Source organism: Martes martes, assembly GCF_963455335.1.
Source record: "Martes martes genome assembly, chromosome: 11".
Lineage (NCBI taxonomy): Eukaryota > Metazoa > Chordata > Mammalia > Carnivora > Mustelidae > Martes > Martes martes.
The window spans coordinates 21,787,093-21,813,340 of NC_137899.1; the positions used below are offsets into that span (position 1 = coordinate 21,787,093).

Genomic DNA, 26,248 nt, shown 5'->3' on the forward strand with positions numbered 1-26,248 from the left:
TTAATTTTATTTATTTGAGACAGAGAGGAGGAAACAGGCTCCCTGCTGAGCACAGAGCCCGATGTGGGGCTCGATCCCAGGATCCTGAGATCGTGACGTGAGCCGAAGGCAGAGGCTTAACCCACTGAGCCACCCAGGTGCCCCAAAAGATCACAGTTTTTAACAGTGTATTTTATTTATCCTGATGTATCCACAGTCTTCTAATTTTAACATATCAGTGGGATCATTTTCATTCTTTTTTTTTTCCCTACCAAGTCTTTGAGAGCCTGTATTTTACACTTAACGCACCTGTCAATTTGGACAGTGCATTTTCATCATAAATACTTAACCCTATCTTTAGATTTCGTAAACAACTAGAGATTATAAAATATGAATTCACATACCCAGGTTGTTCCAAACACACTGAAGCATTTTCTAATAACTGAATCAAGTTCCTCAGATTGAATAAAATTTAAAATTCAGTTCCTCAGCCCTTTTTAAAGTGCTCTGTAATGGGATGCCTGGGTGGCTCAGTGGGTTACACATCTGCCTTCGGCTCAGGTCATGATCCCAGGGTCCTGGGATCAATCCTCACATCGGGCTCTCTGCTCAGTGGAGAGCCCACTTCCCCCTCTGCCTCTGCCGTTCCCCCTGCTTGTGCTCTCTTTCTTTCTCTCTCTCTCTCTCTAACAAATAAATAAAATCTTTTTTTTTTTTTTAAGTGCTCACTAGTCACAAATGGCTAGTGGTTGCTGCATCGCACAGATCTGGGCACCTAGGCCAGGCGACCCTGGGTGGGGCCCTCTGGTTCCTTGATTCACAGGTGCGTGCACGTGGCTCCTGGCATCTCTGTGACATCATGCTCCCCATAGGAGCTGACAAATTTAGGGTGGAAGGCACATTTGCCCTGCCTAGGTTAGCCAGCTGCCGCTGGGTGTGAGGTGGGAATGGGCCTGGCGGACGCAGGCAGGCCGTGCCAAGGATCCCCTGCCCCGAAGGAGTTCTGCCACAGCCCCTAGAGGTCAGGAGAGCATAAGGCTTGCATGCAGATGGTGGAGCATGGCCTTTAGATTAGACTTAACAGGAGTTGGGGGGCACCCTTTTCCAAGTAGCTCAAATCCCCATGTACGGCAATAAAAAACACCACTCCTGAGTTCAAGCTGACCTCCTGGCATCTCACTCAAGGTTAAAGGGCCTGCGGGTGTGTTGTTTTCTCCCTTCCGTGGCTGGGAGGTTAAAAAATAACTCTGCATTAGAAGAAAGGGAGAAAAGGGGCATCCCTACGCCCCCACTCACAGCCACCAGAACCCCCGTTCAGCACCACCCAGAGCCCCCCCTCCACCAGTGCCCTGCCCTCAGGGGGCCAGCGGTGGGGGAATACTGTGTCATTTCACCCTCTCGGTGTCCACGGAGCCCAGAAAGGCCGAGGGATGGTGGCAAGATGATTCCGTCCCTAGGTGGAAGTCGAGAGGGAATTATGGCTCTTTGGCTCTTTTGAGCTAAAATGAACATAGCAGCCTTTACTTCTGAGCCCCCTGCTCAGCCAGGGGACTTGCCCTGCCTAGGGCACCGGGTCGGCCCGTCTGACTTTCCGTCCTGCTGTCCCTCTGGCCACCCGGGGCCAGGAAGGGAGCCTCGGGGACACTTACACCTGCAAACCCGTTGGTGTGGGCGGGAGCAGGGTGAGGCTTCCCTCCTCGCGTGGCTTGTTGCCTTCTTTTGGGCCTGATCAACCCACATGTGTGTAATGAATGCTGAATATGCCCAGCTATTAAAAATGCAGGAGATGAGCCTGCCACCCCAGAAAGAGAATGAGCCGAGCAAGACAAAAATCAGCGTGCTCCCCGGCCTCCTGTGCGTGCCTGACAGTGAGGTGGGGGTGACGGGGCCACTGCCCTCCCTTAGGCAGGGCTACTCTGGACGCCTAGAATGGGAGGCATGTCCTCCCGGAGTGGTGGAGGTTCGGGGGTGTGGGGAGTACACGTGCTCTTGGAGCCCTTCCCAGTGTTGTATGGAGACAGGGGGGATAGCTGAGAGGCCCGGGCCCCACCCCTTGGGAGAAATGAGGCTGGCTTATCTGGTCTTGCCTGGTTTCGGCATGAAGTGGGGGCAAGACCAGGGCTTGTTACTAGTGGCTCCCGGAGGACATAGGGACTCATCTCGGGGCTCCCACTCAGGCTGGGGAATACCAGACATCTGAATGAATGAATGATGCGTGAATGAATGAAGTAGCCCGTGACACAGAGTGGCTCCTTCTACCTCACGGAGATTTTTCTGATGCGAAAGGAAATGACGGTTATAAATAGCCTACCTTTCGGGTTCTTGATGAGAAATCAGAGTGCCAGTTCCCATCATGAAATCGTTGTCCCTGTCCCAATTACAAGAGCTAGGAAGGGAGAACTGTGGTTCTGGGATGACAAAAAGGAGAAATCCTTTGCACTCTGGCAAGAAGGGGAAGGTTCGGTGCTTCCCGTACCGCTGGCCTGTCTGTGTCTGTGCCCGTGTTCCGGCACACACTTGACCGAGTCAGGAGGGAGCTGAGACATTGTCGGTACGGCCTTGCACAGAAGACCCTCCCTAGATCCCATGTCCACATCCAGGCCCTCACACAAGAGATGGGGAGGGGAACGTTTGGAGGCCATTTTTTACCCCCAGTGGTGCGGGTTTGGGTGGCGAGGGAGGAGTGCGACAGAGGGTCATAGAGGAGAAAGGCAGGGTGGAGAAAAGTAAGACGGTGGAGGTGACTGGAAGGGGCCCCAGAGGGAAGGAGTGGAAAGGATAGCTGGTGAGAGATTGGGAGGGACAGGCCAGAATATGCGAGCATCGGGGCAGGGGTGGGGGGCGATGGTGGTGTCCTTTCCAGGACAGGCAGGCATAGGAACCAAAACATCTCAAGGGCTGCATGGTTTCCAGATGATCAAGATAAGGACAATGGACAGCTCCTGTGTATTAGACTCAGCTGACCTTGTCAAGTCTCAGAAGGGCTCAGAAATAGGGACCAGAGTCCAGGGGAGGAAACCAGAGGTTTGGAGCGCTGGGGAAGGGGGAGAACAGTGTGACGGAGCCACAAGGATTTGTGGCCACCGTGTCCTCTGTGTTTGCGCCGCACCTTGTAGCCCCACCCCTTTGAGCCTCTCGCCTGCTCAGTGATGAGAGAAGGAAGCAGGCGCACCCTGATGAAGAGAATGGCCAGAGCCAGAACCCCACCCCGGACTTCTCACTGCCAGTGCCAAGATCGAGGGCGCCGTGCTTAGAGCTGCCCGAAGTCAAGCCCCATGGCTGCCCTTCTCTTTGCTGAATGAGGGCCCTGGGACAACCTTTTTAAGCCCCAGGCCCCTTACCTATCCAGCGGGCCTGAGGGTGAGACACGATATTCCTTGTGAACGCATAGCCTCCTGGCCGGCATGTGGCAGTGTCAAGGGACAGTGAGAGGAGTAAGAGACCAGGGGGAGGGTCAACAAACCCCACCCACCCAACCCAACCTTCCTCGTCGCTCTGGCACCAGGGACAGAGAGCTGTGGGCTGGTCCTTACCTAAAGCATTTATTTGTTCTGGTGGAGCTCTGGTTTGGTTTTTATCATGACTTCACCTTTACTGAGAACAGTCATTCATTCATTGACCATGTCTTGCGCCCTTCTGAAGCACCCAATAATGCATTTGTCCCTGGGGTCACTCCAGAGCAATGCGTACCCTCGGTCAAGGTCCTTGTCCTCAGACAGCAGTTCATTTTCTGGTCAGGCCACAAACACAGAACTGAGACCTTGACATTTGACATGATGAGTGTGGCCCAAACACCTCGGAAGGACCAGCCAGTGCTGCAAGAGAAGAGAACACTCCACCCGGATCCGGCAGATGGAGGAGTGTCCTCCGGAGAAGGGAGGAGAGCACACCTGAAGAAGGCACCGCCCAGCCCATGTAAAGGCCCAGAGCCAGGCCATGCGCACAGCGTGTTCAGGGAGCAGTGAGAGCCCCACGAGGTTATGCGGAGGGTTCCCAGGGCAGGAGCTGTGGTGGACTGGGCTGGGTCGTGGAGAGCCGGCCACACCAGGAACAGCAGAGTCAGACGTGGCTACCAGTGTGCCCGGCAGCCGAGTGGAGGCAGGGGAGAGCCAGGGGGCAGGGCCGCAATGCTGGTGGTGCGGTTTTCCTCCAGGCTTCGGGGAGGGAGGAGGACAGACGAGGCAGGGGCAGGTAGACCCCGTGAGTGACTGAATGTCCTGCGAGACCCAAGGTCTCTAACTGGTTGGTGATGTTGCTCACATGCGGGTTTTTTAAAAAGGCAAAGCGTATTAAATTTGGGACGAAGAATTTACCGCGTGTGCTGTGGGTCCTGTGAAGACTGTAAGGCTCAAGGGTGTCGACAAAGTGTGCTCAGTGTTCCGGGTGGAGACGGTTGGGGTGCGGGGCTCGGGGGTAGAGAAGGAAAGAGCAGGGCAAGTGACAACCTCCTGTGAGGGAAGATGCCCCCTGGGGCTCTTGGTCTCTGAAGGAAGCTGGGGAGCAGAGGCTGGGACCCCCACAGGTGGCCAGGGGTGCTACGCCATTTCCTCGTCCCCTCTTCCACTCAGGACAAGCTCCCTGAAAGCAGAGGCTGAGACCTGAGGTCAGGGCTCGGCTCCCGGCCTCCGCTGGCAGGGGGACAGAGACTGTTCTGTGAGGACTCCTCTTCCCTCCCCCCGCCAGCCCAGCCGGTGATGGCTCCTGGGCTTGAAAGAGACTATAAATGTCTGGGCTGCTCTGGCTCCGGGAGGCAAGGAGCAGCTCCAGGAGTGGGAGCCTCTGACCTCTGCTGGCTGCAGAGGGGAGTGCACCTGCTTGCTGCTCCGGAGCCGAGCCTGTCCCCCGGCTGCCCGGGCGTCTGGAGCTCTGTTCCACTCTGCACCCGTCGTTCCCTCCAGAATCCACTTGCTTCCTGGCGTCTGACATCTCACATCCTGCCCTCCAAGGCTCTGACACCCTTTATGCACTGATGTGAATTTCACTGAATGTTCATTTTAGGGGCCATTGGTTTGGCCCAGGTTTTGTGCCAAACCCCTCCTGGCAGCGCTGCCCAAGGCCGTGCCAGTGCTGGCAAGCTGGTCCCAAGTGTACCCCAGAGACAGCCTGTCCAGCATGCGTACCCTACTGTGCCAGGACTGTTTTTTCCTTCTCTATCCTCCTGTCCTCTGGCTTGTCGATTTTTCCCACAGTTTTAGGGCATCATGACTCCCCCGAGTGTCATTTAGTGCCTGTTGATCTCCCAGCAGGTTTGGAGACCACCTCCCGAGCTCCCTGCCCTGGGAAGCCCTGATTAACAAAAGTGCCAGAGAGACTAGCAGAGGCTGGTACTGGGGCCTCCCATTTCTAGGAAATCTGGAGCAGCTTAGAAAGGGGCCCATGCAGTTACTCCTCCAGAAGACACACTGTAGAGCCAGAAGGACCCCCCCCCATTGCCTAACATAATATGGGGTCACAGCACAAGTGTTTGCATTAAGGAGGAGGAGGCTGGAGTTTCTGCTCACTCTTCCTCCGGAATGTGTTCTCCGGACGGGAGCTCGGCCCATTAGTCCGGGCTTGGACCGTGCATGGAAGACCAGGATGGAGAAGCAGTAGGGAAGACGTCTTCCCTGGCTTTGGTTTTCCTCTTCACTGCACCCCCCAGAAGTGGCCCTCCACTCTAGGTGAATATGGAAGGTCCACCAGCTCCCAGCCTCTGCTGCCCCTGCCTCTCCCTACCTTGTGTGTCCCCCTCCCTTTGTGGTGGGACCAGAAGGGCAAAGGGGACATACATTTCTGATGAGTTGCACCCCTGATGTATACCCCAGAAGAAGAAGCATTGTCAGTCGGGAGAGGGGACAGCAGGATCCTCTCTCCCCTTTTTGTTTTCTCTCCAATTTATTGAAAGCCAACCCTGCACCCACCATTCTACTGTGCACTTCATATGAAAATCTCATGTAATCCCTTCAAATCTCCATCATCATCTTCATCTTACTGATAGGGAAACCGAGGCCCAGAGTGGTGAAGTCCTAAGATAAGGTAGGCAGGGCGCCTCCTATGCCTGAGTGGGTTTTGCCCTTCACGAGGCTGTCCCTTCTAATTCTCTCAAAAGTCCTCAGGGGCTCACAGAGGTCCCAGAATCGGGAAGTCAGATGGCCTACCCTTATGAAACCAGCAGTAGAAAAAGCAGGATCCAGATCTGGCTTCATCTGACTTGAAGCCTGCATTCCTAACCATCATCCTCCACTATCTTGTGACACCCTCTAGAACAGCGACAAGGCATAGATAGCCCTTGGAGTCAGCCGTGCTTGTGCTCGCTGATTTTATTTCACTTGCCTCCGGCCACTTTTCCAGTTCATCAACGTCAGCTTGTTCGTCTCTTCTGGGTTCCTAACGGGCTTAAGCGAGAGTCCCACATCATTCTTCACAGCGGGCGATCGCCTCTTCCCCCGGTTGACGGACGAGGTGTCGGCCCATCATCCAAGTGACGGATGAAAATGTTTTCACCTTCCTGGCAGGCGAGGGGCCCCTTTGAGCTCTGCTCGGGGTGCTGCCCGGGGCTGGCACAAGTCGCCGCTAGCTGGTCTTTTGCTCTGTCGCCAGGGCCGCCCACCCCCAATGGCTGTGTGGTCTGACCACATTTTCCCAGTTTACTGAGGGTGGGTTCTCTGGGAGCGAATCCAAAGTCGTGCAAAAGGCCAGGAGAGATTAGACACCGTGCCTTCTCTCTGACCGCCAGACCTGACACTCAGCCACCAAATAATATTAGATTAATCTGGCTGTTTTTTTATTGACTGTGCCCTGTGGCTGATTACCCTGTTTTCTGTTTGCTTAAAGTGTTTACAGATTGGCTTTCTGAAAGTTTCCCCAATCTTTTCCCAGATTAAAAATGAAAAACAAAAACAAAAAAAACCATTTATTCGTTCATCGGGATTTCTGCCGTACCTCCTCTATGCGCTATACCGTGGGAGGACTTCATAGCTCTCTTACTTAGGCAGATCTGTAGCGATTGCCTGACTCTCGGCCTTCAGGAACATCCCAGGTATTTTCTCTACTTAAAGAATTTAAATGTGGGGGCGCCTGGGTGGCTCAGTCAATGAAGCATCTGCCTTTGACTCAGGTCATGATCCCAAGGTCCGGGAATTGAGCCCCACGTTGGGCTCCCTGCTCAGCGGGAAGCCTGCTTCTCCTTCTCCCTCTGCCTGCTGCTCTGCCTACTTGTGCTCACCCTCTGTGTCAAATAAATAAATAAAATATTTTTTTGAAAGAATTTAAATGTGATGTAAAAAATGTCTTGATAGCGGCCCCCCAAAATCATCCAAGAGAGCCAAATAGAATTCCTTCTCTGAGGGTCTTTGAAAATAGAGCAGATCCAGGGGCGCCTGGGTGGCTCAGTGGGTTAAAGCCTCTGCCTTCGGCTCAGGTCATGATCCCAGGGTCCTGGGATCGAGCCCCGCATCGGGCTGTCCGCTCCATGGAGAGCCTGCTTTCTCCTCTCTCTCTGCCTGCCTCTCTGCCTACTTGTGACCTCTGTCTGTCAAATGAATAAATAAAATCTTTAAAAAAAATAAAATAAAATAGAGCAGATCGGGACACCTCGGTGGCTCAGTTGGTTCAGCATCTGCGTTCAGCTCAGGCCATGATCCCAGGGTCCTGGGATCGAGTCCCACATCGGGCTCCCTGCTCAGCGGGGAGCCTGCTTCTCCTTCTGCCTGCTCTGCCTGCTGCTCCCCCTGCTTGTGCCCTTTCTCTGACAAATAAAGAAATAAAATTTTTAAAAATTTTTTTAAATAAAAAAATAATAAAATAGAGCAGATCCCCTTTCACTTGGGATGACTTCAATGCCATCACTGCTTACAAGGCAGAAGGCTGGGTAGGGTGCAGTAAATCGGAGATCCTTGAAATTCTCCCAGGCCAGGAGGACAGGCACAGGGGCCTTTGTCAAAAGAATGGGAAGACATCAGACCACTAAGAACTCTCCACCAGACACATAACCCACAGCACAAATACCATAGTCTGCAGGCTCCTGCCTGTCAAATCCATCTTTGCGCCGCGCTGGTAAATGGAGCTGGGCTGGCACTGATTTCTGCAGGCCCAAAGGTTTTCTGAACCGTTCTTTTAAGGCTTATCCATTGATGGTGAAAGAATAAATCTTGGGGCGCCTGGGTGGCTCAGTGGGTTAAAGCCTCTGCCTTCGGCTCAGGTCACGATCCCGGGGTCCTGGGATCGAGCCCCGCATCGGGCTCTCTGCTCAGCAGGGAGCCTGCTTCCCTTCCTCTCTCTCTGCCTGCCTCTCCGCCTACTTATGATCTCTGCCTGTCAAATACATAAATAAGATCTTCAAAAGAAAAAAAAAAAAGAATAAATCATGATCCCCAAGCACGGGGAGCGGCTGGAGAGCTCTGGGCCCGAGAGACACGGGCGGCCCTTGGAACAGCGCTGTAAGACACTCCACTTCTGCTCATTTGCAGACGTCACTGGGCAGTGAGAGGAACCCACTCGGTGCCACGAGAACCATTTTTCTTAGAGCCAGAGCACCCTCCTTGGTCCAAAATGATAAATTCAGACAGGCACCCGGGAAGAGGACGTGGCAGCCAAACGGCCCAAACTCAGCAAGGTAGAACAGTCCCCACAGAGCAAGGAGGACGAGGGAGGACTGTTCTCAGCTGCGGGATCCCTTCCCAGACCAGAGACAGAGGGACCGTGGTCACTGGGAGCAGACGACTCCCAGTGTGTTCGACACAGCAGGGAAACAAGCTGCCACCCCGGGCTCCCGGAAAGAGCTCATCCCAAGGGAATAAAACAGGATTATGAAAGCAACCGGGGCCGAGCGTGGACTCCTCTCTCCCTTTCAGACGCGGCTCCGCGGAGAAAGGTGACCTGTGTGCCGAATTGGGGGACTCCAGGAGGCGCATGCGTGCACCCCTCCGGGCCACAAGGACGGGACCTCAGGGGTCACTGCCAGGCTTGTGGATCACCTAAGCATGCAGAGTAATGAATCTGCTTAGTCATCCAGGTGTTGCCAGCTCCCCACTCCTCCTAGCGCCAGCAGCACACGGAGGTGTTTGAGTTACCTGGATTCCACGCGGGGGAGATGCCCGCACCATGAAAGCAGGGGTCAGCATTTTCTGGCTTCTTACCAGTGGAAAGAAATTAAATCTGTTTTTCGGGGTCCGCTGCCCAGGGCTGGGACGCTGTCCTGGCCAGGGGTGATGGGAGGGGAAGGGGGAGCAGGAAGAGAGGGGACAGTGGGAGAAAGCAGGAGGCAGTTGACACAGAAGGCTTCCAGACAGCCGCACTCCCATGTCCTGGAGTATAGACACCCGCAGGGATCGGCGTGCCCCAGAAGCAGCGGCTGGGGCTCTCTGCATCTTCCTGAGCTCATAGCTGGAAAAAGGTGGAGTCTCTGGGATTGGTTTTTCCAAATCAGGTGGCAGCATCTTGCCATCATTTCCTCCTTTGTTCATCAGCTTCGGATCTGAGGGCTGTGGTCAACAGTGGTGAAGAAAAGAGACTAAATATTCCACTGGACGGACGGCTGACATTTATCCTGGGGAATGAGGTTGGCAAGGGCAAAACGGGAAGGCTTTTCACCTCTCTCTCTCTCTGTCTCTGATTCTCATTTCTTTGGGGGGATGGATTTGATCCATCCCACCATCACCAAGATGCCTGCTTCCCTGTCTTCTTTTACCTCCCAGCAGAAGTACTGTCTCAGCTCAAACCAGAGGCAGGTTACCTTAGCAGGTAAGCCCAAAAGCGGGGCAGAAGGGACACCAAAGATAAAAGCATCCAGGTCAGGGCTGCCTGGCTGGCTCAGTCAGCAGGGCATGTAACTCTTGATCCTGGGGTTGTGAGTTCGAGCCCCACGTTGGGTATAGAGATTACTTAAAAAATAAAATCTTTAAAAAAAAAAAAAAGTATCCAGGTCAGGTTCCAGGTTTTCCTCCTTCTTTTTTTTAAAAGATTTTATTTATTGGAGTGCCTGGGTGGCTCAGTTGTTAAGCATCTCCCTTTGGCTCAGGTCGTGATTCCAGGGTCCTGGGATCGAGTTCCACATCGGGTTCCCTGCTCTGCGAGAAGCCTTCTTCTCCTTCTCCCACTCCCCTGCTTGTGTTCCCTCTCTTGCTGTGTCTCTCTCTGTCAAATAATTAAAGTAAAATCTATTTAAAAATTTTTTAAAATTTATTTGTGGTGGTGGCACAAGCAGGGGGAGTGGCAGGTAGAGGGAGAAGCAGGCTCCCCTTTGAACAAGGAGCCCAATGTGGGACTCAATCTCAGGACCCCAGGATCATGACTTGAGCCAAAGGCAGACACTTAACCAACTGAGCCCCCCAGGAGTCCCTTTCCTCCTTCATTCTATATACAGCCGTTCTCCATTAGTTACTGGACACCCTTGGAATTCTCACCCAAAACAACTAGAGTCTCCTTCCGCTGCCAAGTTGGAGCCCCCCACCCCGACCTGGTATCAGAGGCACTTACTCAGCAGCTGAGTCCCTGCTACTCACCCGGACTGTGGAACCCACTGAAACACTCTTGATCAGACGTTTTCCCCTAACACCTTCCATTCCAACACAAGAAAACTCATCCAGAGAACTTCACATTAGGCTTCTCGTCTCGTATGTGATGGGCTCCAATTCCACATCCTGCCCATGGACGCTGGGATTGAAGTCCAGCTGGAGTTCTGGAAGCGTCGGTCACAGGTATTAGGGGGCCTGGCTCAGGCTCAGTTCCTAACACAGTTGGGCAGAAGCATCACCAAAGAGGAGTCAGCTGGCAGTGTGCTCATGGCTGAATTAAGGAGCCCGTTGGAGCTGGACATTGACCTTAGGGGAGAAACGCAGACTGTACTGTGAGCGTCAGAAGACCATTTGGCTCAGTTTTGAAATTTATTCCGGTTCATACAATCGCTCTGGATTATTCTCTCCCAACATCGTATCTTTGTCCGCTGAGATTGCGGTACTCAACATGGGCCCCAGCCATTTTTCATAGAGGCTGAAGGCCTTCCCTTTTCTCCTCCCAGCTCATGGGACAGGAGCTGGCCTTGAAACCCAAGGGTCCTAGTTTCTTGTCCTGAATTTACTGGGCTTCATGACAAGGTACCTCCGAGAAGGCCGCTCAGGTGCAGGAGAATCTCCCCACCTAGAATTCCATCAACGTTTGAAGTTGAACTTCCTTCTTTAAAAAAAAATAAATAAATAAACAGATCAGAACCAAGGTGACTAAATCAATAAGAGCTGTTTAAGCCGCTCTTGTAATGAGTATTTTTAAAGTCAGGATATTGATGTATAATTTAAGTTGCATGAATTTGGGGGCTGGGGAGTTGGATTGTATTTTTAATTGTGGCAAAATACACACATAAGAAAATTTACCATCCTGGGCACCTGGGTGGCTCAGTCAGTTAAGCGTCCGACTCTTGATTTTGGCTCCCGTTCACAATCTCAGGGTCACGAGATTGAGCCCCGCATCAGAGTCTGCACTCAGCAGGAGTCTGCTTGAGATTGTCTCTCTCCCTCTCCCCCTGCTCCTCCACCATACCCTCCACCCCACTGTGCACGCACACATGCACACACACTCTCTAAAAAAAGCGGGGAGCTGCCTGGTGGCTCAGTGGGTTGAACGTCCATCTCGGGTCGGGTTCTCACAGGTTGTGGGATCGAGTCCTGTGTCTGGCTCCGTGCTCAGTGGGGAGTCTGCTTGAGATTCTCTCCCTCTGCCCCTCCCCTCCCTCACTCCTGCATGCTCGCTCTCTCTCTAAAATAAATAGATCTTTTGGGGCGCCTGGGTGGCTCAGTTGGTTGAGCCACTGCCTTCGGCTCGGGTCGTGATCCTAGAGTCCTGGGGTAGAGTCCCACGTCGGGCTCCCTGCTCTGCGGGGAGCCTGCTTCTCCCTCTCCCTCTCCCCCTGCTTGTGCTCTCTCTCTGTCAAATAAATAAAATCTTTAAATAAATAAATAAAATAGATCTTTAATAAGTTAACTGAATTGAATTTTTTTAAAAAAGAAAAAAAAACTGACCATCCTAACCATTTTTAATACATAGTGCAGCAGTGTTAAATACATTCACGGTGTCCTACAACCAATCTCCAGAACTCTTTTCATCTTGCAAAACTGCAGCTTCACACACGCAGACCAACAGCTCCCTGTTTTCCCCTCCCCCAGCCCTTGCAACCACTTTTCTACTTTCTGTCTCGGAATTTGACCCCTCAAAGCACCTCATGTAAGTGGAATTCTATAGTATTTGTCTTTTTCTCACTGGCTTATTTCACTTAGCGTAATGTTCTCAATGTTCATCCGTGTGTCAGAATTTCCTTCCTTTATAAGGCTAATATTCTGTTGTATGGCTAGCCCACATTTTGTTTATCCAATCATCCGCCAATGGATAGTATTTGAATTGTGCCACTATGAACAAGTGTGGGAACGGCTTTTCAAGACCCTGATTGGCATTAGTGTCTCTTAAAATTGAGTGAAGGAAGCCTAGAAGAACTCCATATCCCGTGGTTTTATTATTATTTGTTTTAATTATATATTATTTATTTATTTATTTGACAGGCAGAGATCACAAGTAGGCAGAGAGGCAGGCAGAGAGAGAGAGAGAGGGAAGCAGGCTCCCTGCTGAGCAAGGAGCCCGATTTGGGGCTCGATCCCAGGATCCTGGGATCATAACCTGAGCCGAAGGCAGAGGCTTTAACCCACTGAGCTACTCAGGTGCCCCGGTTTTATTATTATTATTATTATTTTACCATTTGGAAAAACTCAGGAATGCAACACGAATTTCACCAGGTAGTATCTTTACAGCTTCTCAGTGTGCTGACTTCAAGGGCTGCCTGTGCCGTTCTTCAGCCCTATGTGAGTGTTCTGAGAATCGCCATTAAATAGAAAGTTGCAGCAGTCCAGCCGTACCTCCGTGACTGAGACACTGATCAAAGGCGGAATTATCAGGGACCTGGTGTATTACTAAAACCCACCGTTCCAGTTTCTCTTCACACGGGGCTTGAAGTCCCACACCGCCCTTCCCCGGGCCAAGAAAGCATGTGGTCCCAGGACAAAGTCGGGGAGGTACAGCTACAGTCTGCTTCACCACCAAGTGCCCTTCTCCCTGGCAAAGACCTATGAATAACATCTGTGATCGGATTTCAGAGTAAGCAAAGCGGCAAGGGCTCAGGGGTTGCTGAAATGAGTTCATGAACAAATTGACCAAAAAAATGATCTGTGAATAAATCATAGAGAAGGAAGAGCTCACCAGCCATGTGGACAGATAAGACTCCTCCCCCACAAAAACCAGCCTCTCTTTCATGCCCTACATTGTCTGCAGGCATGTATAAGCTATATTCTAGATCATTTGGCATTCAGATAGCTAAGTCGGCTCCACTCAACTCAGAGATGATCGGGGGGCTGAAGTGTTAGCGTTCTGCCCTCCTGCAAGGAGGAAAGGGAATCTGGTTCAGGAACCAAAGGAAAGTGTATTCATCCCATCTCATCTTTTAAGACCCTGAGACAGACTCCTCCACAGCCCCCCAGATACAGGGTTCTCCAGCATTCAATGAGCAGAAATCAAATGCATATCCATTACAGGAGAAATCGTCGGGAAGGGGAGCTGAGGTGACAGATTTTGAAGAGCAAACATGCACCTCTGTGCTCCGTCTTCTTAAAATTCATCCTCTCACCTGCCAGCCTTGAGAATTGCCTATTTACACAACTAGCTGCCTAAAATGGAATATTCAATAATCTTACACGGTGCCTCACTCCGTTTGAGCCCATCCCCAGGATATGAGTGCTCCAGGAGTCCTCCAGCATGTGGCGTGGCGCGCTGGCCTGCCGCCGTGCCTCCGTGTGGCGTGAGCCTGTCAGCGCCCCGAGCCAAGCAGATGTCAGGCCTGATCGCCGAGGTGGGAGGCCAGCGAGCAGCAGGGGGAGGGGACGTGATTCAGCAAGTGGCACGGTAGCACGCTGTCTTCAGGGGACAAACAGCGTCTCTCCCTGAGCTTCCCGGCAGGCACCTTGTTCTGCCCAAGGTGCTGTCCCAGAGACCGCCGGCAGAGAGGGACTGAGAAGGGGGGGGTGCTGCAGGATCTACGGGGACAACCCGGTGCCGGAGGGACTCAGCTCTGAGCCGGCCCTGGCACTGTGCCAGCCTTGAACCCCCTGTCGGTCCTTTCCGAGGCACAGATCTCCCTCCCGTCCAAACGGGAGCCCTGCTGCTCACTTATGAGAGGAGTATAAATAAGTGATAAGCAAGTGTTCTGATGATGAGAAGCGTGTGTAGCTTCTCAGCGGACCGCGTGTATCAAAGAAGGCAATTGTGTGTGTTTGTTCATTTATTTTTCAGCGTTCCGGTTCCTGTAGTCAGTTTAGAGAAAATCCCTAACCTAGTGAAGGCAGATGGTGCCAATGTCAAAATGAACTCTACAACCACTACCGCGGTCACCTCCTGCTCCATGTCATCCTCTGCTGTCTCCACCCCACCTTTAATTAAACCAGTCTTGATGTCCAAGTCAGTGCCACCTTCCCCAGAGAAGATCTTAAATGGCAAAGGAATTCTGTCTGCCACAATAGACAAGAAGCACCAAAATGGCACCAAAAACAACAACAAGCCTTACAGGAGACTTTCAGGTACGTGTTTGTGTCCTTCGAGCCTGGCTCACAATTAGATCTGGGTCACATTCTACGACCAAGCAGTGCTGTGTTCTTATCATTAAGCAGGTCCGTTTCGTTGTAAGGGGAACGCGGGCTTTACCTGCCAGCAGGACACCCCCCCCCCCAACTTAAAAATGTGAGGGAAAACCGGTTCTCTTATTTCCAGGCCAGATGAGAGCTCTCGCTCTCGGCTCAGTGCTCAGCAGGAGGGGTCCTCCCGGCTCAGAAGACAGGATGCCTTATACCAAACATGACAGCCCATTCGTTCTCGAGGGTCTTATCAGGCTGACGGGCTGAACCGGCCCCAGGTTCCACAGAAGCTTCTCCGCAGGGAAGTCGAACAACCACAGGGATGAATACCTCACAGTAGGTCAGGGCCGACGCGGGGCAGGACTGTGAGTGCTATCTGTCCCGCTCCGTGCTTGGGTCTTAGTTGGTCACCTGGTTGATTCCGTGGTCTGGGGCTACGACCACCTTTCCTACAAACTCAGGTTGGAATTCCCGCTTGGGAACCCTCAGACCATCACAGCTGGTGTGAGGTTGAGGGGTTTCTCTCGGATCTCCTTCTCGGTTGTCTGCATAGACACTTGGGATGGCCAGAAGGTGCACAGGGCCGGTCTTGGAGGCAGTGGTTGCCCTCAGGGGCCCCCATGTGGATGATATTTGCTTTGGATTTGTTGTGGAACTAAATCTGGCAGTTCTGCTTTCTCCAAAAGACCAAGAAAAGCTATAAACTTTATTACTTCTTCACACACCGGGGGCATTTATCAAATGTTGACTGGAAAAAAAGAAAGAAAGAAAATACAGTGAAAGCCACCTGGTGAGAGAGAGAAACTGTGCCCTCCAGTAAGAGCGTAATTCTGAATCAGCCTAAGAACTGTGGGTCATTTTTATTTTTTACTTCGTGTTAATCTGTATTTCAGGTGTTCTATTTTAACATCTGTAACTGTTCAAAAAAATCATTTCTTAAAAGTTCTTTGGACCCAAAGCATGCAAAAGATGTTTACCCTAAACATCTCCCTTGGTACTGTTCACCCACTCTCAAGAAAGAAAGGTAGAGCCTGGTGCACTCTTTGAGCATTGCGGGGTGGAGGGGGCTACTGTGTGGACAGGAGCCCCCAGCTCCTGGCTCTCTCCTGAACGGAAAGTTCAAGTTCACTCTGCAGGGGTGGGTGGCAACATCCCTGGAAAAACCAGTAGGCCCAGCTGGGCGGCGTCCAGAGGCAGAAGCATGACCATGGCTTCCAGCCTGCGGCCCAGCCTGAAGTCGTAGAGGGGTGATTGGGGTTCTTTTTTGGTGTTTGTTGGTTTTGCATTTTGTTGGTTGTTTTGTCTCATTGGGTCTTTTGCTTGTTTCTATCTCGCCTTCACATTGGCAGCCAGCTCCTACCCCCCCCACCCCCCCCCACCCCCCCCCCACCAAACAGCCTGCTCGGTTGCAGGCCAGCGTGAGTGCTGGTGTGGATCTGGGCCCGGGTGTGACTCTGACAGGCCCCAGGGAAAGAACTGGGTGTCAGCAGCCTGGGGCCTGGCTCCTGGGGCGTCCTCAGCAGGCAAAGAGGGCTTGGAGGAAACGGGCCTCTCCAGGCCTCACAGTTTTCTAGTCTTAAAAAAGAAGCTAACAACAACAACAAAAAGTTGCAGGCGGTGTGGGGGAGCGCCTGACTGGCTCGGTCAGAAGAGCCTGAGACGCTTGATCTCCGGTCGTGAGTTTGAGCCCCACGTTGGGTGTAGAGATTACTAAAAATAAAATCTTTAAAAAGGAAGAAGAAAATGATGATGATGATGACAATGACAAAAGCCAAAAAAAAAAAAAAAAGGAGGGGGAGGCATTTTGATGACCAGCCAGGAAACCTGTCTTGGATCTTAGAATGGTTTTCGTCGCAGCCATCATTGCCCCTGTTGCAACCACCCCATAGGCCCCAGACTTTCTTTTAAAAACAGAACACATTCATTTATTATGCTTAGAGTTTCCTCCACCAATCTCAGATGGCGTCTCAGGTAAAGCCCTGTTTGGTTTGCAGCCATTCAAACCTCTTAAGGAGACTTTCCTGCAAACTGATATATGAGCCCTCCACCCACACACCCACCCACCCAGCAACACTATTGCCGGCCTCCCCAAATGCCCAGAGGAGCTGTGTTTTCCCTGTGCCGAAGGACCCAGGTGGTTGCTGGGTGCGTTCCAGAAACAGCATGGCCTATCCGAGACGTGGACATTTGAAGCGGAAAGTGTCCATCAGTGCTTGTCTCACATCCCCTCACTTTCCAGGGGAGGGGAGCGTTTTGGTCATCCAGAAGGGGCAAGGGATCCAAAGTGGGCATAGACAGAGCAGGCTTCTTAGAAGGAACGTCACCAAGAGCCATCCACAGCCCAGTAAGAGGGCAGGAACTAGAGGAAGCCTGGCCTCCCTGCAGCCGTCTTCCGTCCCCAGTGGGTGGGCCAGCTGAGGCTCATTCCCACGTAGGAGTGACAGCGAGAGTAGGCCCCGCCCTCTGTGCCCCTTCACCTTCACGTGCACAGACAGCACACACCCAGCCTTTCCTCCTGCCCCTGCCTGTGACACTGCCAAACATTCCTGAATCAGGTAAACCACGTTTCTGGTCAGCAGGGCTGCGTGGAAAGCCCGGTGCTGAGGACTTGGCAAAGCATAAGAGAGGCAGGTCACACTGACATGGCAAGGAACACTCTCCCACTTACTTGGCGAGAACTAGTGGGAAGGTAAGGGGTGGGGGGCGGGAGGGAAGGTGACGTATTCTTGAAGCTGCCCCCCCCCCCGGGAGAAAAGTTGGCCCTCCCTGGTCTGCAGCCAGCTGCCCCCGAAGTGCCAAGTGCTTGGGGAACCGTTTAAGTGAGATAAAGTGTGTGAGCATCAGTGCTCCCTGCCCTCTGTGCCTGCCCGCCCCTCCCCTCCTTAGTCCTTGTGCGTGGGTCTGTGTCCCCCATCCCGACTGAAGCTGGACTTAGAACTCTGGGGTCAGAGGGGAGTGTATTTTCCCCTGAGCGGTTCTTGAAGCATTTTAGCAGCCGGTTGGGGAAAAAAGAGAAAGAAAAGAAAAACAAAAAACCAGATTGCCTGACAATGTCTCACTTGTTGGTGCAAATGTGCATTTTTTTTAAATGTAGTCTTAATGCCAAATCCTATTTAGTCTCCTTTTTTCTTATATTTTTTGTTTGTTTCTTAAACCAGAGAGAGAATTTGACCCAAATAAACACTGTGGAGTGTTGGATCCCGAGACAAAGAAACCTTGCACAAGATCCCTCACCTGCAAGGTATTTCTCTTTCCATAAAAAATACTTCCTGCTCTCGCTGGGGCCTTTGTCGAAATGTTTGCATGCCACTCTCTGCACACGGCAGGGTGTGGAACCTCGACATGACCCCCAGCTGTTCTTTGTAAGGGAAATGCTTTCTTCTCTTCCATGGTAGCAGAGTGCCTGCCTCGAGCTGGCTGGCTTTTTAAGAAGGAAAAAAAAAAAAAAATAGGCTTCCCCTGTTACTTGTGAGGCCAGACAGTAAATTGTATTTATAGGCACTCACAGGCGGTTCTAAACCCTGCTACGTTTTAATGTATGCAGGAGCGGCGGCAGCGGCGGCGGCGGCGGCCTGAAAGGCAGCCGCGGAGGGGAGGACCAGCGGCCGCGCCCCTGATCTGGCCACACCGGGTGGCCAGGGGGACAGCTGAACCCAAGGCAGCCGCCATCGGGCAGCCCCCAGCCCTGTATTTCATACTGAACTGCTAGCGCTTCTTGGGATCGAGGCCGTGGCCCCCTCCGCCTGGTGGCTCCGTGGGTCTAGGCCACCGCGAGCCTCCCACCTGCACCCGGATTAACTCTAGCCCGTCCTCCCCGTCGCCTGGCCTCAGAGAGGTTTCCGTGGGCTCTGCGCTGAGGCTCGTCGTCCTGCACCAGTTGTTGTTGGGTTTTGTTTTTTGTGGTTTTTTTGGTTGTTGGGTTTTTTTTTTTTTTTTTTTTTTTTTTGGAGGAAGCTTTGGCTTCTTAACGCCAGGAGTGTAGGGCATGGTTGCGTTTGCGTGGTGTCTGCCTCTTCCCAGCCACAGCACGGGAGCTGTTGCCTTGAAGTTGACTTTTCAAGCACCTCTAAATACCCATGAATTGCTGTATCTGAGATGGAGGGCCTGGGGAAGCAGGTTTATGTGCTGATCAAAGAGGCTGTGCTTTTCATCTCTCTTCTCCTTAGACACATTCGCTAAGCCATCGGAGGGCAGTCCCGGGCCGGAAAAAGCAATTTGACCTCCTTCTGGCAGAACACAAAGCTAAGTCCCGGGAAAAAGAAGTTAAAGATAAAGAGCATCTCCTGACTTCGGCGAGGGAAGTGTTTCCAAACCAACCCGGGCCGGCGCAGGACACTCTGCCAGGACCTTCAGGGAGCTCTGGGCCAGAACCGAAAGTCGCCTCCCCTGCAAAATCCAGGCCACCTAACTCTGTGCTTCCTAGGTAAGTCCCGCTTTGCCGGTAGAAGCCCCAGGTCCTAGGTCAAGTGACTAGGTCAAGTGACTGGCCGGGTCACGTGCGGTCTGATCACATGGCAGGCGGAAGTTCTCATAGTCCTTCCTCGTGAGGCGGTTGTGAAGTTTAAGTGAGATCATGGGCATGAGGCGCTCAGCCAGTGGCCGCCACGTAGCTTTTGGTGGATTTTACTGCTGTCACCGTCTTCATCTTCATCTTCATAGCAGACCTTTAGCAGACGGAGCAAGACTAATCCGGGAATTAATACGTGGAAGGATGACCGATCAGCCCCTGGGCAACTTTCCCGTTGCCTGAGTTTTTAGATGAGTTGGACACTCCTGGTGCTGAGAGTGGGGCAGTCATCACACCTTAGGAGCCCAGGTGCCATGTAATTTTGTGGATTTTTTTCCCCCACAACTCTCCTATGATCAGGGCGAAAGGGAAAACTGGCATCACTGAGGCCGTTTGTCCTTACATCTCCCTCCACACCAAGAAAACTGAGCCATGTGTTTGGGGTTTTATTTGGTTGACCTGGACAGAGAGGAAAGAACAGAAAACAGAATTAAAATCTGTCTGGATTAAGAGTGATTTAAAACCCATGCATGTCTGTTTTGATGGGCAGTGGAATCCTGAGCGGCCAACCAGTTTCCAGGTAATAAGACAGGGAGCCCTTCATCCAAAAATATTTATCTAGTGCTGGCTCCATGAGCAAGGGACCAGCGTACCGCCTCCTTATTGTGCTTCGCAGATATTGCTGCCTTTTTTTTTTTTCCCAACAAATTGAAGGTTTGTGGCAACCCTGCATCGAGCAAGTCCGCCGGCGCCATTTTCCCAACAGGGTTTGCTCATTTCATGTCTCCGTGTCAATAAAGTATTTTTTAATGAAAGCATGCACATTAGGTATAATGCTACTGCACACTCGATAGACGGCAGTATGGTGTAAACGTAACTTTTATAGGCACTGGGAAGCCCAAAAAATGTATTTGATTCGCTTTATTGCGCTACTGTTTCTATGGCAGCGGTCTAGAGCCAACCCCGACCTATCTCCCAAGTACACCTGAACTACGTCAGTTACTTTCAAGCAACAGTGCAGAGATGAATGCAATTAGATCCCACTTTTTGAGAATTCAGAGTTTAGAAGAGATGAGACTCAGATACTCATAACTTCATGAAAAAGAAACGTTAATGATAAAATAATGAGACGTGCAGGTAGTGGTATTATCTGATCATTTTTAAGGCGTACAGCGTGAATCTCAAAGGGTAATTGTGCAGTCAGCAAGCAAGCATTAAGAGAACACAGTTACAAAATAAGGGGAAGGGGTTGATTTTTAAAACAAAAACAAGTATTTGATGATGGTTGGCACAGAACTGCCGGGTTCTCACCCTCCTGCCTTCCACTTTGGTGTAAGCCTGATCCAGACGGATAGCTGGAGTCCCTCTGTTGGAACCGCCAAGGGCGGCTTCAGGTTCAGGAGGACGCGGTCAGGTGGGAGGGCCACCAGCACACATTTCCTGCGTCAGAAACATTGCCCTGGTGTTGCCACCAACTTAGACGTCACGTCGTTTTGCAAGATCATTTTATAACGACTTTTCACGGTCATGCCAGAATTTGCCAAAGGATATTTATTACCTTTCCTGAGCTTTAGAGTTAAGCAGGCAGTTCTGTTCCAGATTTCTGAGAGGGGCTTCAAGTCTCTATACAGTGGCTCTCAAACTCTTCTGTGGCTGTAGAGCTTTCTCACTTCCCATAAAACGTTATGTGTACCCAGTATAAAAACAGAAACCCGCTCCACCTAACGCCAGCTCCACTCTGCTCCCTTCACACGTGCACCCAGAGCCTGTTGTCCCCTAGCCCATCCAAGGGATCACCTTGGAGTCCTCCAGGGCTCCAAGGAACCCAGTGTGAAAACCATCTTTTATTACAGGTTCACCGTAGATTTTGACTGATGGAGGTGCTTCTCACCACCGCCCCCCACCCCCAGAATACCTGGGTTAACGGGGAGCCAGGGCCCAGCCATTAAAAAAATAAAACAGGTAGTGGAAGGCTTAAGTGTGATTTCTTTTTCTTTTTTTCCTTACTATTTCATGTATTTATTTGAGAGAAAGCACACGAGCGGCAGGGAGAGGCAGAGGGAGAGGGAGAAGCAGACTCCCCACTGAGTAGGGAGCCTGATGTGGGGCTTGATCCCAGGACCCCAAGATCATGACCTGAGCTGAGGATCATGACTAAGACGCCCAACTGACTGAGCCACCCAGGCGCCCTGAGAGCAGATTCTTAATGTTCTTTTTCATATAATTTTTGGGGAATGTTTGTTAATAGAGAAATGCCAAATGTTTATATTCTCTTAAGGAAGATGAAGAAAGGGGCGTCTGGGTGGCTCAGTTGGTTAAGCATCTGCCTTCATCTCAGAGAAAGCAAGGGGGTCCTGGGATCAAGCCTCCAGGCAGACTCCCTGCTCAGCGGGGAGTCTGCTTCTCCCTCTCCTCTCCAGCTCTTATCTCTCAAAGAAATAAATAAAATCTAGGGGGAAAAAAAAAAAAGGAAGCAGAGGAAAGACGGAGAGTAAGGTTCATCAGCAAAAAGAATGTCTCTGAAAGGAAGGGGGCAGCCAGGGGTTGCATTACAAATGTTGGCTTACAGAGTAATCATTAAGGATGCTTTTCAAAGTTGATATAAGCACCAGAAAACTCAGGGATGAACTCAGTTCCAAACTTTGTAGGAAATAATGTCCTTTTTCACTTGATTTTAGTTAGGATGAAACTCCATACAATTAGTGATTGAAAAGACATGATCAGAATTTAATATCCTCCTTGGGCACCTTGGCTGGCTGGCTCAGTTGGTAGAAAGAGCGTGTGACTCTTGATCTCAGTGTTATGAGTTCAAGCCCAACGTTGGGTGTAGAGATCATTTTAAAAATAAAATCTCTAAAAAAAAAAAAAAGGAACTTAATGTCCTCCCATAAAACTTAAAACAACATTAATTTTCCTCATATTAGTGCTATACGATATATATTATAGCTATTTCAATCACAGTAATCGACTATAATTGGCAAAAAAAAAATTATCACACGTGAGTGGAAATACTATAATCCCTCCCCAATCGTGAATTTCTTTTGTCGTAAATGCTTACACATGTGAATTTGTTTTTTACATATCATTTGGTAACCTTGAAAATATTTCAGTTCTCATATTCTTGAATTACAACCTACTCTTGTCAAGCGTTCCTGAAAAAAGAACTTAGGTCTACAGCTGGAAAAGCGAGTCAGTAGCCAGGGCCGGAACAAGGTTGGAAGTGCAAATGTCAGCTGCGTGCTCACGAAGGAGATGAGCGCCGCCATGTTTCTGAGCCTCTGCGGCTTCAAACTACCCATCTGTAAAGTGGAGCTAAGAAGAATTAGGCGAGAAGTACCAAGTTCCTAATATGTGCTTAATTAATGGTAGCTTCTAGTAGATGGTAGTACTGTCCCATAGAAAGCAGTGTGAGGAAATAAAGGCCTTAGGGCCCCCAGATTTCCATTTGCCTGTCCTCCTGGGCACTGTTCACTAACCTGGGGGCCTTCAAATAGGGGCTCTATGCTCTGTTTCTTGGCCCCAGCTCCAAGGGAACATACTATGTACCCCCAGAGAGTCCAAGGCTATGGATGACCAGCCCAACCAAACCCATCAGTACTTTTGTGGAAAGAGGGTTGAGGGTTGAGCTAGGTGCTGGCAGGCCAGTCTCCGGCTCCCAGGAGGGTGGGAGGAAAGGTAAGCCATGGAAGCCAGTGCTGACAAAACCTGGGTACATTCCCCTCTGTCTTGTGGACGCTCACATATCTAATCTTAAAGTATAAAAATAGTGGGGGCCTGGGTGGCTCAGTCATTTGGGCATCCGACTCTTGGTTTCAGCTCAGGTCATGATCTCAGGGTCCCGAGATGGAGCCCCACATCGTGCTTGGTGCCCAGCACAAAGTCTGCTTGAGTTCTTGGGCCTCTCCCTGTCCCTCTGCCTGTCCCCCTGCTCATGTGCTTGTGCTCTCTAAAATAAATAAATTTAAAAAAAATTTTTTAAAGTGTAAAAATGGCAAAATCCAAGGAATTTTAGACTGGCACAGGTAGTGGAGAGAGAGGCAGAAGGTTCTAGATACCTGAAAAAGGGCAGCGATGGTTCTGGAATGAAAGCAACTCTAGCTCATGCCTCATTAGGATAAGTGTTACTGCTACACTGTAATCCTTGGCTTCATGCATGTCCCTCTGTTTTTTGTTTTTTGTTTTTTAAGATTTTATTTATTTATTTGACATACAGAGATCACAAGTAGGCAGAGAGGCAGGCAGAGAGAGAGGGGGAAGCAGGCTCCCCGCTGAGCAGAGAGCCGGATGCGGGGCTCAATCCCAGAATCCTGGGATCATGACCTGAGCCAAAAGGCAGAGGTTTTAACCCACTGAGCCACCCAGGCGCCCTGACCCTCTGTTTTTTTCTACATCCATTTCTCAATCTGAGGGACTTTGAAGTCAGGCAGATAGTATCAAGTCTCATTTCTGCTTCTCATTAGCTTTGCCACTCATTTCCTCATCTGAGAAATGTGGATGAGTTACACCCACCTAAAGCAGAGGGTAAATTGAGTGAGAAAATGTACGTTGCATGCCTGGCACATAGTTGGGACTCAGTTAAGGTCGATTATCTTGTGCTGTCTTCCCCAAAGCACTCAGACAGACTGATGCTCACGCGTCCTCAAAGGGGTGGAGGAGGAACTTCCTTTAAGTTTCCCTGAGTGGAACTGGAAGCACAGGGATCGCTGACTGTCACATGGTCTTTAGACCAGACTGGTAAATGGAGAATGGCGGATGATGCCATGCTGACCTCAGAAGGGTGGGTGGCAGCTTAACTCAAGGGACTTTTTCAACACATTCTCATGACCGGTTGCCCCATTCCCCATCATTCCTCACCAAGCCTTATTTTTCTGAGATGCAGCTTGGTTCCATCAAACTCCTTCCCTCCAGGTTCTTCCCTGGGGTACAGTGATCAGAGCTGGAAGGTCTTGAAAGCATCCCCCACCCCATTATCGCCAGGAGGGTGCCTATGTCTTGAGTGAATCAAGCCCACAAAGGAACAAATTCAGAGCTTCTTCTCCGTGTGCACAGGCACACTGTCATCACTCATGATTCTGTCTCTGCTCTCAGAGCTCATTCTGCTCTAGACACAAATTTCCATGCTCAGCTTCCCTCTATAGGATTGTCCTCCCCTCATCTCTCTTTTATTCAGCCAGCAATTAGAATTTATTATTGTTTCAACCATTTTTTTCTTATTTTTTCCCTGAATTTCCGTTTTTTTAAAAATCAAAGTAAAATGGGCACATAGTTCAGAAGTCAAATAGAACTGAAAGACTTAGAACAAAAAACAGTAGTTCCTGCCGTCCGGGGGGGGGGGGGTCTCTACCCAGTCTGTGTTAGAGTATGTGTTTCCTAGATCCCATTGCCTCCCTGTCTATTGGTTTGCTCCTTTATTCTGATGGAGTAGCTCTTCCATCAGCTTCCTGTAAAAAAGTGCAAAGGGGGTCAGTTTTTAGAAACTTTACACACCTGAAAATGTTTTTATTCCCCCCTTACACTTAATTGATAATCTCTCTGAGTATATAACTGAATTGAAAATCATTTCCTCATAGAATTGTGAAGACATTTTTTATTGGCTTCTAGCACCACAGGTTTTTATTGGGGAGTCTGTTGTCCTTCTCTTTGCATATGACCTGTTTTTAATCTCTGAGACCTGGGGCTCTGAAGTTTCACAGGGATCATTCAGTATGGGTCTTTTCTCATTCATAGTACTGGGTACTTAGTAGATCCTTGCAGTCTATGAACACCCATCTCAGGGATAATTTCCTGTGTTACACCTTGGCTAATTTTCTTCCCACTATTGTCTTTATTCTCTTCATTGACCTCCTATTAGTCAGATGTTGGACCTTTTGCTCTGATCTTTCCTTCTCTTATCTCTTTTCTCCTGTTATTTCTTAATCTCCTGTTATTCTTTCTAAAAATTTTTCTTTTATTTTACCTTCAAAACTGTATATGAAATAACCAATTTATGATTTACTTTTTTAAACCTTTGGGATCTGGTTCTTATATAAAAAGAACTTCTTACAGTTGCTTCTTTTTTTTTTTTTTTAAGATTTATTTATGAGAGAGAGAGAAAGAGAATGTGCAGGTGAGGAGAGGGGCAGAGGGAGAAGGTCAGGTAGATTCCCCACTGAGCCAGGAACCCCATGTGGGGCTTGATCTCAAGACCCTGAGATCCTGACCTGAGCCATAATCAAGAGTTCAAAGCTTAACCAAGCCACCTGGGCACCCCTATCCTATGACTGCTTCTTATAATATCCTACAAGTTACTATCACTTTGCAGTTAAAACCATTCTAATATCTTTAAGGTAGGTTTTTAAATTTTTTCCTCTTTACTTCATCATCTTCATTTCTTTCATGTGTGTGTTCATGCGTTTGATATTTGGCTGGTCGGTCTCATTATGGAGATGTTCCAGGAATGTTTAGTGATCCCTAACCATTCACATTTAGAAGAGAAGTGCTAACGCACTGATTGGAAGTCTTTGTGTGGGACTGTCAACAAAAAAGTCATCAGATCACCAATCAGCCTTTCTTTAGAGGATTCCCAAAGGCAAGATCTGGAATCCTTTTTTCCAAAGCCATTCAGTTTCTCAGGGTAAAAGACTCCTCCCTGCTGATGTGCCAGTGATAGGCATTCTGGGGAGTGCCCACTAAGGATTTGACTAGAGAAAGCTGATGGTCACCTTGTTTCCTGCCCTGTGCCCCTCTCCTGATCTCTGCTGAGCCTGGCAGCCCCTTATCTAGGGTCTCTCCAGTTCATTTTCTCTGAAGAGTAAATTTCTGTTCTCTTGTTGGAGAGTTGATTGGAAGGGGTGGGACCTGGCAGGGGCAATGGTGAGTCATCTGGCTGTGGAAGGTCCTAGTGTTGACCTTTGGGTCCAGCTACCACACGGGAAGACTTTCAACTTACCCACTAAGTTTAGCCTTCACCTCACCCATGACCTTTGCAGCTTGAGGTAGCTCCAGATGCCCTGCTTCTCAGAGGTTTTGTGGTAGGTCAGCTCCTTGCCCTGCGTTTAACACTTCTGCAGACACATTCTGTATTCTGAAAATATCTTCATGTCTCACGTTCACTGCATCAGTTGGGATGCTACAGGTGCAAGTG

The 26,248-nt window shown here is 50.2% G+C and overlaps 1 protein-coding gene across 3 annotated transcripts in view; it reads left to right on the forward strand.

The window, feature by feature from the left end:
• Nucleotides 1-26,248, forward strand: part of ATXN7L1 (ataxin 7 like 1) — a gene marked incomplete at its 5' end in the record, with an annotated part of 239,365 nt that overhangs the window by 192,223 nt on the left and 20,894 nt on the right. For all 3 annotated transcript variants that reach the window (XM_080817908.1, XM_080817907.1, XM_080817905.1), the window contains 3 exons: nt 14,281-14,564; nt 17,777-17,859; nt 18,785-19,041. In XM_080817908.1, the coding sequence (XP_080674034.1) occupies nt 14,281-14,564; nt 17,777-17,859; nt 18,785-19,041 (624 nt within the window). The remainder of the gene's footprint in view (nt 1-14,280; nt 14,565-17,776; nt 17,860-18,784; nt 19,042-26,248) is intronic.